This window comes from Eucyclogobius newberryi, unplaced genomic scaffold (genome assembly GCF_026437365.1).
Source record: "Eucyclogobius newberryi isolate DKJ021-1_F unplaced genomic scaffold, fEucNew1.0.hap1 SCAF_7, whole genome shotgun sequence".
NCBI lineage: Eukaryota > Metazoa > Chordata > Actinopteri > Gobiiformes > Gobiidae > Eucyclogobius > Eucyclogobius newberryi.
The window spans coordinates 40,049,529-40,062,383 of record NW_027316389.1 but is presented as its reverse complement, the minus strand read 5'-3'; the positions used below and the strand labels follow the sequence as shown (position 1 = coordinate 40,062,383).

The window sequence follows — 12,855 nt, the reverse complement described above, 5'->3', positions numbered from 1 at the left end:
CGCTTGTTTGGCGTCGTCGTTCCTCCCTGTAAACTGCTCGGTGGCGCTTGTTTGGCGTCGTCGTTCCTCCCTGTAAACTGCTCGGTGGCGCTGGTTTGGCGTCGTCGTTCCTCCCTGTAAACTGCTCGGTGGCGCTTGTTTGCTGAACAGAGCTGCTTCTAATTGGAGCTGTGTTGACAGTCCCAGAGTGGCTGCTGTGCTCTGCACATACAAGTGTGCACAAATACAGAGTTGCCTCCTCCCTCACTTCCTCGCTCACCCACTCTCCTCCTTCACCTCCTCGCTCACAACCTCGTTCACCTCACCTCCTCCTCTCCTCGGTCACCTCCTCACTCACCTACTCTCCTCCCTCCCTCACCTCCTCTCCTCGCTCACCTACTCTCCTCCCTCACCTCCTCACTCACCTACTCTCCTCGCTCACATCCTCGCTCACCTCCTCTCCTCGCTCACCTCCTCTCCTCCCTCACCTCCTCGCTCATCTCCTCCCTCACCTACTCTCCTCCCTCACCTCCTCGCTCATCTCCTCCCTCACCTACTCTCCTCCCTCACCTCCTCGCTCACCTTACTCTCCTCGCTCACATCCTCGCTCACCTCCTCGCTCCCCTCTCTCCTCGCTCACCTCCTCTCCTCCCTCACCTACTCTCCTCCCTCACCTCCTCGCTCACCTAATCTCCTCCCTCACCTCCTCACTCACCTCCTCTCCTCCCTCACCTCCTCGCTCATCTCCTCCCTAACCTACTCTCCTCCCTCACCTCCTTGCTCACCTAATCTCCTCGCTCACCTCCTCACTCACCTCCTCTCCTCCCTCACCTCCTCGCTCACCTCCTCTCCTCCCTCACCTCCTCCCTCGCCTCCTCCCTCACCTTCTGGTACCTTTAGTATTTTCCTGTGGAAAGCTCCTCCCACATTGCAGGGGTGGGAGGAGCATAACTCTGATGTGAAACATAACGATGACATCGCTCTGGGAGACTCACTTTCATCCAACAAGAAAAAGATTGTTCTTACTTTTTAAACATTTTTGAAAAAAAGTATTTATTACTCAAATAATAAGCCATGTATACATTAAAGTGAGTATAGCCCGGTAACCCCCGGTAACAGGGGTAACAATATTGGAATTTACTACTGCAATATCATAATTTACAATCAGGAGGTAAAACTATCAAACTGAAATATGCAAAACTGGGATAAACTTGTAGAATGTTTGGCAAACGTTGAAAAATGATCTTTAGTAGTTTAGAAAAACTGTCACTTTTCTACTTGTCTGCTGACCCACGCTGAACACAGACCCACACACAGACCCACGCTGAACACAGACCCACACACAGACCCACGCTGAACACAGACCCACACACAGACCCACGCTGAACACAGACCCACACACAGACCCACGCTGAACACAGACCCACACACAGACCCACGCTGAACACAGACCCACACACAGACCCACGCTGAACACAGACCCACACACAGACCCACGCTGAACACAGACCCACACACAGACCCACGCTGAACACAGACCCACACACAGACCCACGCTGAACACAGACCCACACACAGACCCACGCTGAACACAGACCCACACACAGACCCACGCTGAACACAGACCCACACACAGACCCACGCTGAACACAGACCCACACACAGACCCACGCTGAACACAGACCCACACACAGACCCACGCTGAACACAGACCCACACACAGACCCACGCTGAACACAGACCCACACACAGACCCACGCTGAACACAGACCCACACACAGACCCACGCTGAACACAGACCCACACACAGACCCACGCTGAACACAGACCCACACACAGACCCACGCTGAACACAGACCCACACACAGACCCACGCTGAACACAGACCCACGCTGAACACAGACCCACGCTGAACACAGACCCACGCTGAACACAGACCCACGCTGAACACAGACCCACGCTGAACACAGACCCACGCTGAACACAGACCCACGCTGAACACAGACCCACGCTGAACACAGACCCACACACAGACCCACGCTGAACACAGACCCACACACAGACCCACGCTGAACACAGACCCACACACAGACCCACGCTGAACACAGACCCACACACAGACCCACGCTGAACACAGACCCACACACAGACCCACGCTGAACACAGACCCACACACAGACCCACGCTGAACACAGACCCACACACAGACCCACGCTGAACACAGACCCACACACAGACCCACGCTGAACACAGACCCACACACAGACCCACGCTGAACACAGACCCACACACAGACCCACGCTGAACACAGACCCACACACAGACCCACGCTGAACACAGACCCACACACAGACCCACGCTGAACACAGACCCACACACAGACCCACGCTGAACACAGACCCACACACAGACCCACGCTGAACACAGACCCACACACAGACCCACGCTGAACACAGACCCACACACAGACCCACGCTGAACACAGACCCACACACAGACCCACGCTGAACACAGACCCACACACAGACCCACGCTGAACACAGACCCACACACAGACCCACGCTGAACACAGACCCACACACAGACCCACGCTGAACACAGACCCACACACAGACCCACGCTGAACACAGACCCACACACAGACCCACGCTGAACACAGACCCACACACAGACCCACGCTGAACACAGACCCACACACAGACCCACGCTGAACACAGACCCACACACAGACCCACGCTGAACACAGACCCACACACAGACCCACGCTGAACACAGACCCACACACAGACCCACGCTGAACACAGACCCACACACAGACCCACGCTGAACACAGACCCACACACAGACCCACGCTGAACACAGACCCACACACAGACCCACGCTGAACACAGACCCACACACAGACCCACGCTGAACACAGACCCACACACAGACCCACGCTGAACACAGACCCACACACAGACCCACGCTGAACACAGACCCACACACAGACCCACGCTGAACACAGACCCACACACAGACCCACGCTGAACACAGACCCACACACAGACCCACGCTGAACACAGACCCACACACAGACCCACGCTGAACAATGACCCACACACAGACCCACGCTGAACACAGACCCACACACAGACCCACGCTGAACACAGACCCACACACAGACCCACGCTGAACACAGACCCACACACAGACCCACGCTGAACACAGACCCACACACAGACCCACGCTGAACACAGACCCACACACAGACCCACGCTGAACACAGACCCACACACAGACCCACGCTGAACACAGACCCACACACAGACCCACGCTGAACACAGACCCACACACAGACCCACGCTGAACACAGACCCACACACAGACCCACGCTGAACACAGACCCACACACAGACCCACGCTGAACACAGACCCACACACAGACCCACGCTGAACACAGACCCACACACAGACCCACGCTGAACACAGACCCACACACAGACCCACGCTGAACACAGACCCACACACAGACCCACGCTGAACACAGACCCACACACAGACCCACGCTGAACACAGACCCACACACAGACCCACGCTGAACACAGACCCACACACAGACCCACGCTGAACACAGACCCACACACAGACCCACGCTGAACACAGACCCACACACAGACCCACGCTGAACACAGACCCACACACAGACCCACGCTGAACACAGACCCACACACAGACCCACGCTGAACACAGACCCACACACAGACCCACGCTGAACACAGACCCACACACAGACCCATGCTGAACACAGACCCACACACAGACCCACGCTGAACACAGACCCACACACAGACCCACGCTGAACAATGACCCACACACAGACCCACGCTGAACACAGACCCACACACAGACCCACGCTGAACACAGACCCACACACAGACCCACGCTGAACACAGACCCACACACAGACCCACGCTGAACACAGACCCACACACAGACCCACGCTGAACACAGACCCACACACAGACCCACGCTGAACACAGACCCACACACAGACCCACGCTGAACACAGACCCACACACAGACCCACGCTGAACACAGACCCACACACAGACCCACGCTGAACACAGACCCACACACAGACCCACGCTGAACACAGACCCACACACAGACCCACGCTGAACACAGACCCACACACAGACCCACGCTGAACACAGACCCACACACAGACCCACGCTGAACACAGACCCACACACAGACCCACGCTGAACACAGACCCACACACAGACCCACGCTGAACACAGACCCACACACAGACCCACGCTGAACACAGACCCACACACAGACCCACGCTGAACACAGACCCACACACAGACCCACGCTGAACACAGACCCACACACAGACCCACGCTGAACACAGACCCACACACAGACCCACGCTGAACACAGACCCACACACAGACCCATGCTGAACACAGACCCACACACAGACCCACGCTGAACACAGACCCACACACAGACCCACGCTGAACAATGACCCACACACAGACCCACGCTGAACACAGACCCACACACAGACCCACGCTGAACACAGACCCACACACAGACCCACGCTGAACAATGACCCACACACAGACCCACGCTGAACACAGACCCACACACAGACCCACGCTGAACACAGACCCACACACAGACCCACGCTGAACACAGACCCACACACAGACCCACGCTGAACACAGACCCACACACAGACCCACGCTGAACACAGACCCACACACAGACCCACGCTGAACACAGACCCACACACAGACCCACGCTGAACACAGACCCACACACAGACCCACGCTGAACACAGACCCACACACAGACCCACGCTGAACACAGACCCACACACAGACCCACGCTGAACACAGACCCACACACAGACCCACGCTGAACACAGACCCACACACAGACCCACGCTGAACACAGACCCACACACAGACCCATGCTGAACACAGACCCACACACAGACCCACGCTGAACACAGACCCACACACAGACCCACGCTGAACAATGACCCACACACAGACCCACGCTGAACACAGACCCACACACAGACCCACGCTGAACACAGACCCACACACAGACCCACGCTGAACAATGACCCACACACAGACCCACGCTGAACACAGACCCACACACAGACCCACGCTGAACACAGACCCACACACAGACCCACGCTGAACACAGACCCACACACAGACCCACGCTGAACACAGACCCACACACAGACCCACACTGAACACAGACCCACACACAGACCCACGCTGAACACAGACCCACACACAGACCCACGCTGAACACAGACCCACACACAGACCCACGCTGAACACAGACCCACACACAGACCCACGCTGAACACAGACCCACACACAGACCCACGCTGAACACAGACCCACACACAGACCCACGCTGAACACAGACCCACACACAGACCCACGCTGAACACAGACCCACACACAGACACACGCTGAACACAGACCCACACACAGACCCACGCTGAACACAGACCCACACACAGACCCACGCTGAACACAGACCCACACACAGACCCACGCTGAACACAGACCCACACACAGACCCACGCTGAACACAGACCCACACACAGACCCACGCTGAACACAGACCCACACACAGACCCACGCTGAACACAGACCCACACACAGACCCACGCTGAACACAGACCCACACACAGACCCACGCTGAACACAGACCCACACACAGACCCACGCTGAACACAGACCCACACACAGACCCACGCTGAACAATGACCCACACACAGACCCACGCTGAACACAGACCCATGCTGAACACAGACCCACGCTGAACACAAACTGGTTAAAGCTGTTTTGGGACGTTACATAAACTCTCAGTTGCTTCTTATGGACATTTCTCACGATTGACTGAGATTTATTTCTATTGTCTGTGTATTTTGCACTGGACTAAATGTAAATACTGGGTTTTATTTTGTTTGTCAAATGCACTGTTAAATAAATGAAACCTAATTAATTTGTATTCTATATTATTACTTACAAGCACCTCCGATAGTTGACCACGCTGTGAGCAGGAGTTACAGGAGAATCTAGACGTTACAAATGCAGGAGAGGTTTTTCAGCATCACTTTTAGGCCGGATTCTTCTGATTTTATCTTTATTACGCAGATGGAAATATTCTGTTTTACAAGCTTGATTTATATGAGCTTTAAATGAGAGCTCCTGGTCCAATCAGACTCTGAGGTTTCTTACAGTAGAACTGGAGGCTTCACTAACATTGTCCAGTGTGACTATCTGCTCAGATAGAGCGTCTCGTACACGTTTAGGACCAGCACAATGACCTCCAGCACAATGACCTCCAGCACAATGACCTCCAGCACAATGACCTCCAGCACAATGACCTCAAGCACTATGACCTCCAGCACAATGACCTCCAGCGCAATGACCTCCAGCACAATGACCTCCAGCACTATGACCTCGGTTTGTTCAGGGTTAAGAAGCAGATCATTAAGTTTCATCCATGTTTTTATCTCCTTCACACAAGCACTAAGTCTGTCTCCTTGATCGCTCTGATCAGGTTTCATTGATAAATACAGCTGAGTGTCGTCTGCATAGCAGTGGAAGTTAATGCCATGTGACCTAATCATGTGACCTGATCGTGTGACCTGATCGTGTGACCTGATCATGTGACCTGACCATGTGACCTTATCGTGTGACCTGATCATGTGACTTAACGGCTGCTTGTAAAGAGGAAACAGAACTGGACCCAGTACTGACCCCTGAGGCACACCATAAGTTACTTTAGAACAAGGGGAGGAGCTCTGGTTTACAGTAACACATTAGTAACTATCAGATAAATAGGACTCAAACCAGCTGAGTGTGGGGCCTCTGAGGGCGGGGCCTCTGACACCTACATCACATTCTAACCTCTGCAGTAGAATGTTGTGGTCGATGGTGTCAAACACTGAAGTCAGAACCAGGATTGAGACCAGTCCATCGTTTGCAGCTAATAACAGTCATCTGTGACTTTAACTAGTGCAGTTTCAGTGCTGTGGTGGGCTCTGGACCCTGCTGTGGTGGGCTCTGAACCCTGCTGTGGTGGGCTCTGAACCCTGCTGTGGTGGGCTCTGAACCCTGCTGTGGTGGGCTCTGGACCCTGCTGTGGTGGGCTCTGAACCCTGCTGTGGTGGGCTCTGAACCCTGCTGTGGTGGGCTCTGAACCCTGCTGTGGTGGGCTCTGAACCCTGCTGTGGTGGGCTCTGAACCCTGCTGTGGTGGGCTCTGAACCCTGACTGGAACACTTCAAATAAGTTATTGTCTTGTAGATGGCGACAAAGCTGTTTAACGACATCTTTTAGAGACAAAGGTCAGGATGGAGGTTCTGTGGCGGCATGTTTAAAGGACTGTGGAACATAAGCACTTTATGCGTGAATCACAATTCGACGGAATCTCTGTTTACTCTGCTTCAAGAGCCTACGGTTTCCTTCGATGTCACCCATTCTGGCCCCTGGGTAACACCTAACGCTAGCAGCAGCTGTTAGCCTCACGTCTCTAACTATAGAACTTCCAGTTACTAGAGTGTCACGGGTCCGTTCAGTGGCGTGTGATCGCTGAGGGGAGAAAACCTATTATAGACGTGAAGCTCACGGTGCACTACGGTTCGTTTAGCGCCTTGTCCCCTCCGAACTGTCACAAATTGGTCCCTATTCTGTTCCTGGTCTAGTCCCGGCTGCACGGGAGACGCTGAGAGGCTGAGCTCGGCCTCACTAGCACTGCTAATGCTAATGCTACGCCCTGTAGCGCAGTCCGGTAAACTTGATGCTACAACCTGGCTATAGCTAGACTTTAGCTCCTCTAAACAGCAAATCTTCTAACTCCGTAACCCTGGCAACCAAAGCTTCCACTACACTGCACTTCACGCACCTGTCGTCAGAGAAAGAGCCCCAGGGTTCTGACTCGACATATGACAACTTGAGCAGGTAAAGGCAGAGCGAGATTCAGCCATGGCGCTAGTGGCTACGCTAGGCTAGCTCAGGCTGAAGCTAGAGAGCGAGGGGGGTTTTAATCCACGAAATACTGAACAAAGTGAGCTGTGTGAGGCTCCGGATTGTTTGTGAATAAATCAAACTTTCACTGGTGTGAATATGAGGCTAAAATATTGTGTATAATGTGTGGATTAACGATAGAAAGTAGCGAACAAACAACTCTGAAAACGTGATACACTCACCCGGAAGTGACCTTGTATATTCATGGTTAACAACTTCCTGATGGGCAACATTTTCATAACAAAAGGTGTTTTGTTTTGAAGTGTTAATTAATTCATAATTAATAACATTTCCACCACCCTTAAACACATGTAAATATAAATGTGTAACGTTCTTTTCCACCGCCTGTTGTGTTGTGCCCTCAGAACCTTTGCATCCAGCCGAACCCCCAGTGGAGAGAGCAGTTTGACCTGCACCAGTTTGAGGACAGCCAGGAGCCTCTGCAGGTGGAGGTGTTTTCCAAGAGGGGCAGGAAAGGCGAAGAGTCGTGGGGCACGTGCGTATCTGCATCTAATGCCACAGCTTTTATGTCCTTAAAGGGGACTTCAACTTGAATGAGCTTTTAACCCTAATACAGCAGCATTTCTGGACTGAGATGTCTGATGTTTTTCCTGGATCTGTTCAAGTCATTCCTCCAGTTTGCGGGTCATTCCTGCAGTTTGGGGGTCATTCCTCCAGTTTGGGGGCCAAATGCTCCGGTCACTACGGTCACCACTGACACCTTCAGGCTCCAGACCTTCTCCAGCTCCTCTCTGAGGCCTTGGTATTTCTCTAGTTTCTCATGTTTCTTTTTCCGGATGTTTCCATCCCATGATGCACTGCAACGTCCACCACCATGGCTTATATACACATACAAACACATAAAACCTGGTGGCTGGCATAGTGTACAGAAACAGTGACAGTGACCCTCAAACTGGAGGAATGGCCCCCAAATTGGAGGAATGACCTCCAAACTGGAGGAATGGCCCCCAAACTGGAGGAATGACCCCCAAACTGGAGGAATGGCCCCCAAACTGGAGGAATGGCCCCCAAACTGGAGGAATGGCCCCCAAACTGGAGGAATGGCTTGAGCAGATCCAGGAAAAACATCAGACATCTCGGTCCAGAAAAGTGCAGGAACAGCAAAGATCCTGAAGAAGCCTCAAGCTCCCAGGGGCCTCTGGGAGAGGACCCGAGCTTGAAGGGGGAGGAATAGAGAGGTTTAAAAAAAATATATTGTTTAGTGCAACGGACAAAATTATCCTAATCAAAACAAATATGAATTTTGGAGATGTTCTTTTTCGTGCCGTGTCTCCAGAGTGTAAGCATGTCTCTCTTGTGTCTCAGGATTGAGGTTGACCTGTCCAGGCTGCCCCTGAATGAGGCCCAGCTCTACACCAATGTCCTGGACCCAGGAAAGGGCCGGCTGGTGTTCCTGGTGACGCTGAGGCCCTGCTGGGGAGTGTCCGTCACTGACATGGAAACTGCTCCGTTAGAGAAACCAGAGGACAGGGAGAGCATAGAGGAGCGATTTGTGAGTTCTGTCCCTTCAATCTGTTCCTAATTTATAAGAAAAAAGAAAAAGTTAAAAGTAACAACTGTATTGTGTGCAGAAGACATAATGCTGAGCCAGTGCCAAACAAATAATAGTTATAAAGGCCTTCCATCTTACATTATGACATAATCAAATTCTAGAATGTAAATGCCAGAGCTGTACTCATATCAATAAAGTTACAAAGACACTTATTAACCTGCTGATGCTGCATTAAGACATCTGCAGAGCACAAAGGACAATTGTATTTCGATATCAAAGACATCGTGAACATGCATTTTGTTATCCTACATAATCATCTTTTTCGTGCGGTGTCCGTGTTTCATCAAACGTGTTCAGTAAAGCCAGACTTACTGCCCGACCTCTCTCCTGACTGAGCAGCAACACAGGAGTTCATGCTTAGTCTGTTTCCCAGGCACTCTCAGCCCCCTGTAAGACACACCCACCTCCACCAAAACCCCCGTAAGACACACCCACCTCCACCAAAACCCCCGTAAGACACGCCCACCTCCACCAAAACCCCCGTAAGACACACCCACCTCCACCAAAACCCCCGTAAGACACACCCACCTCCACCAAAACCCCCGTAAGACACGCCCACCTCCACCAAAACCCCCATAAGACACGCCCACCTCCACCAAAACCCCCGCAAGACACACCCACCTCCTCCAAAACCCCCGCAAGACACACCCACCTCCTCCAAAACCCCTGTAAGACACGCCCACCTCCTCCAAAACCCCCATAAGACACACCCACCTCCTCCAAAACCCCTGTAAGACACGCCCACCTCCTCCAAAACCCCCGCAAGACACACCCACCTCCTCCAAAACCCCTGTAAGACACGCCCACCTCCTCCAAAACCCCCGCAAGACACACCCACCTCCTCCAAAACCCCTGTAAGACACGCCCACCTCCTCCAAAACCCCCGCAAGACACACCCACCTCCTCCAAAACCCCTGTAAGACACGCCCACCTCCTCCAAAATCCCCTGTAAGACACACCCACCTCCTCCAAAACCCCTGTAAGACACGCCCACCTCCTCCAAAACCCCTGTAAGACACGCCCACCTCCTCCAAAACCCCCGCAAGACACGCCCACCTCCTCCAAAACCCCTGTAAGACACGCCCACCTCCTCCAAAATCCCCTGTAAGACACGCCCACCTCCTCCAAAATCCCCTGTAAGACACGTCGAAGTTTAGTCTATACAGACTGCGGGAGGCGAGGATCGTTCTCAAGTTCTTTATGTGATGAAAACATGGAAAAACAGGCAAAACAGTTGCATGTTGTTCGTCTTGCAGCTGAGATTCGACCCGTCACAAGAATTATCTGTGTTTTATAAAGCTGTTGCTTGGGTCTGATAAAATGGCCTGACGTTGATATGACGTCCGCTTTAAGATTGTTTAGACTAGTCCACAGATAATCATAAAATACACAGAAAGTTCATCGTGACCCATATGCCGTAAGATCGTCGTGACTCATGATAAATAGGACACAGACATTACAATAATTTGATCAATATCCACAGACACACCCACCTCCTCCAAAACCCCTGTAAGACACACCCACCTCCTCCAAAACCCCTGTAAGACACACCCACCTCCTCCAAAACCCCTGTAAGACACACCCACCTCCTCCAAAACCCCTGTAAGTCACACCCACCTCCTCCAAAACCCCTGTAAGACACACCCACCTCCTCCAAACCCCCCTGTAAGACACACCCACCTCCTCCAAAACCCCTGTAAGACACACCCACCTCCTCCAAAATCCCTGTAAGACACACCCACCTCCTCCAAAATCCCTGTAAGTCACACCCACCTCCTCCAAAACCCCTGTAAGACACACCCACCTCCTCCAAACCCCCCTGTAAGACACACCCACCTCCTCCAAACCCCCTGTAAGACACACCCACCTCCTCCAAAACCCCTGTAAGACACACCCACCTCCTCCAAAACCTCCTGTAAGACACACCCACCTCCTCCAAAACCCCTGTAAGACACACCCACCTCCTCCAAAACCCCCTGTAAGACACACCCACCTCCTCCAAAAACCCCTGTAAGACACACCCACCTCCTCCAAAACCCATAAGTCGCACCCACCTCCACCAAAACCCCTGTAAGACACACCCACCTCCACCAAAACCCCCTGTAAGACACACCCACCTCCACCAAAACCCCTGTAAGACACACCCACCTCCTCCAAACCCCCCTGTAAGACACACCCACCTCCTCCAAAACCCCTGTAAGACACACCCACCTCCTCCAAAACCCCTGTAAGACACACCCACCTCCTCCAAAACCTCCTGTAAGACACACCCACCTCCTCCAAAACCCCTGTAAGACACACCCACCTCCTCCAAAACCCCCTGTAAGACACACCCACCTCCTCCAAAAACCCCTGTAAGACACACCCACCTCCTCCAAAACCCATAAGTCGCACCCACCTCCACCAAAACCCCTGTAAGACACACCCACCTCCACCAAAACCCCCTGTAAGACACACCCACCTCCTCCAAAACCCCTGTAAGACACACCCACCTCCACCAAAACCCCTGTAAGACACACCCACCTCCTCCAAAAACCCCTGTAAGACACACCCACCTCCTCCAAAACCCATAAGTCGCACCCACCTCCACCAAAACCCCTGTAAGACACACCCACCTCCACCAAAACCCCTGTAAGACACACCCACCTCCACCAAAACCCCTGTAAGACACACCCACCTCCACCAAAACCCCTGTAAGACACGCCCATCTCCACCAGCCTCAAGATCAAACTCACTCTCACTAATGTTGTGCTCATATTGGATTGTCAGAAAATGATCAAATTATGCTCAGAAATTTGAGTTTAGACTTTATGTTATGAATAAAGAAAGATACCAACATTGAAAAAAGTTGAATTAAGTTATGTTAAGTTAAATTGAGGACACACTGCGCATCTTTCAGATTTTCACGCTTTGTCACTCTCTGACATCACTGGTTGAAGTTAGTCGCAGTGGCTTCAGTCTCGTATGGTCCAGTAACATCTGGACATCTGGTTTGAATCACAAAGTGTGGACCACAGAAAGACACCACTAGACTCATTCAAACATGTCTGAATTATTAAATGGATTTTGGCATCGACATGTTGCTTCTGCGTCCAATGAAAAAGAACAGACAGACAAGGCGTATGCCTGAACATCAGATTATTAATATAAAGAGGGCACACGCACTACTTTTATACTTAAAACATGAGCTTAATTACTGCGTGGTTCACCCCTTCTTCTTTTTTCTCCTTTCATGTGATTCTCA

General features: G+C 52.3%; 1 protein-coding gene across 1 annotated transcript in view; it reads left to right on the top strand.

Annotated features, from left to right (window-relative positions):
* mctp2a (multiple C2 domains, transmembrane 2a) overlaps positions 1 to 12,855 on the top strand; it is a 151,596-nt gene that overhangs the window by 56,211 nt on the left and 82,530 nt on the right. The window contains exons 9-10 of the mRNA XM_072435032.1: positions 8,404 to 8,534; positions 9,365 to 9,551. Of these exons, the coding sequence (XP_072291133.1) occupies positions 8,404 to 8,534; positions 9,365 to 9,551 (318 nt within the window). The remainder of the gene's footprint in view (positions 1 to 8,403; positions 8,535 to 9,364; positions 9,552 to 12,855) is intronic.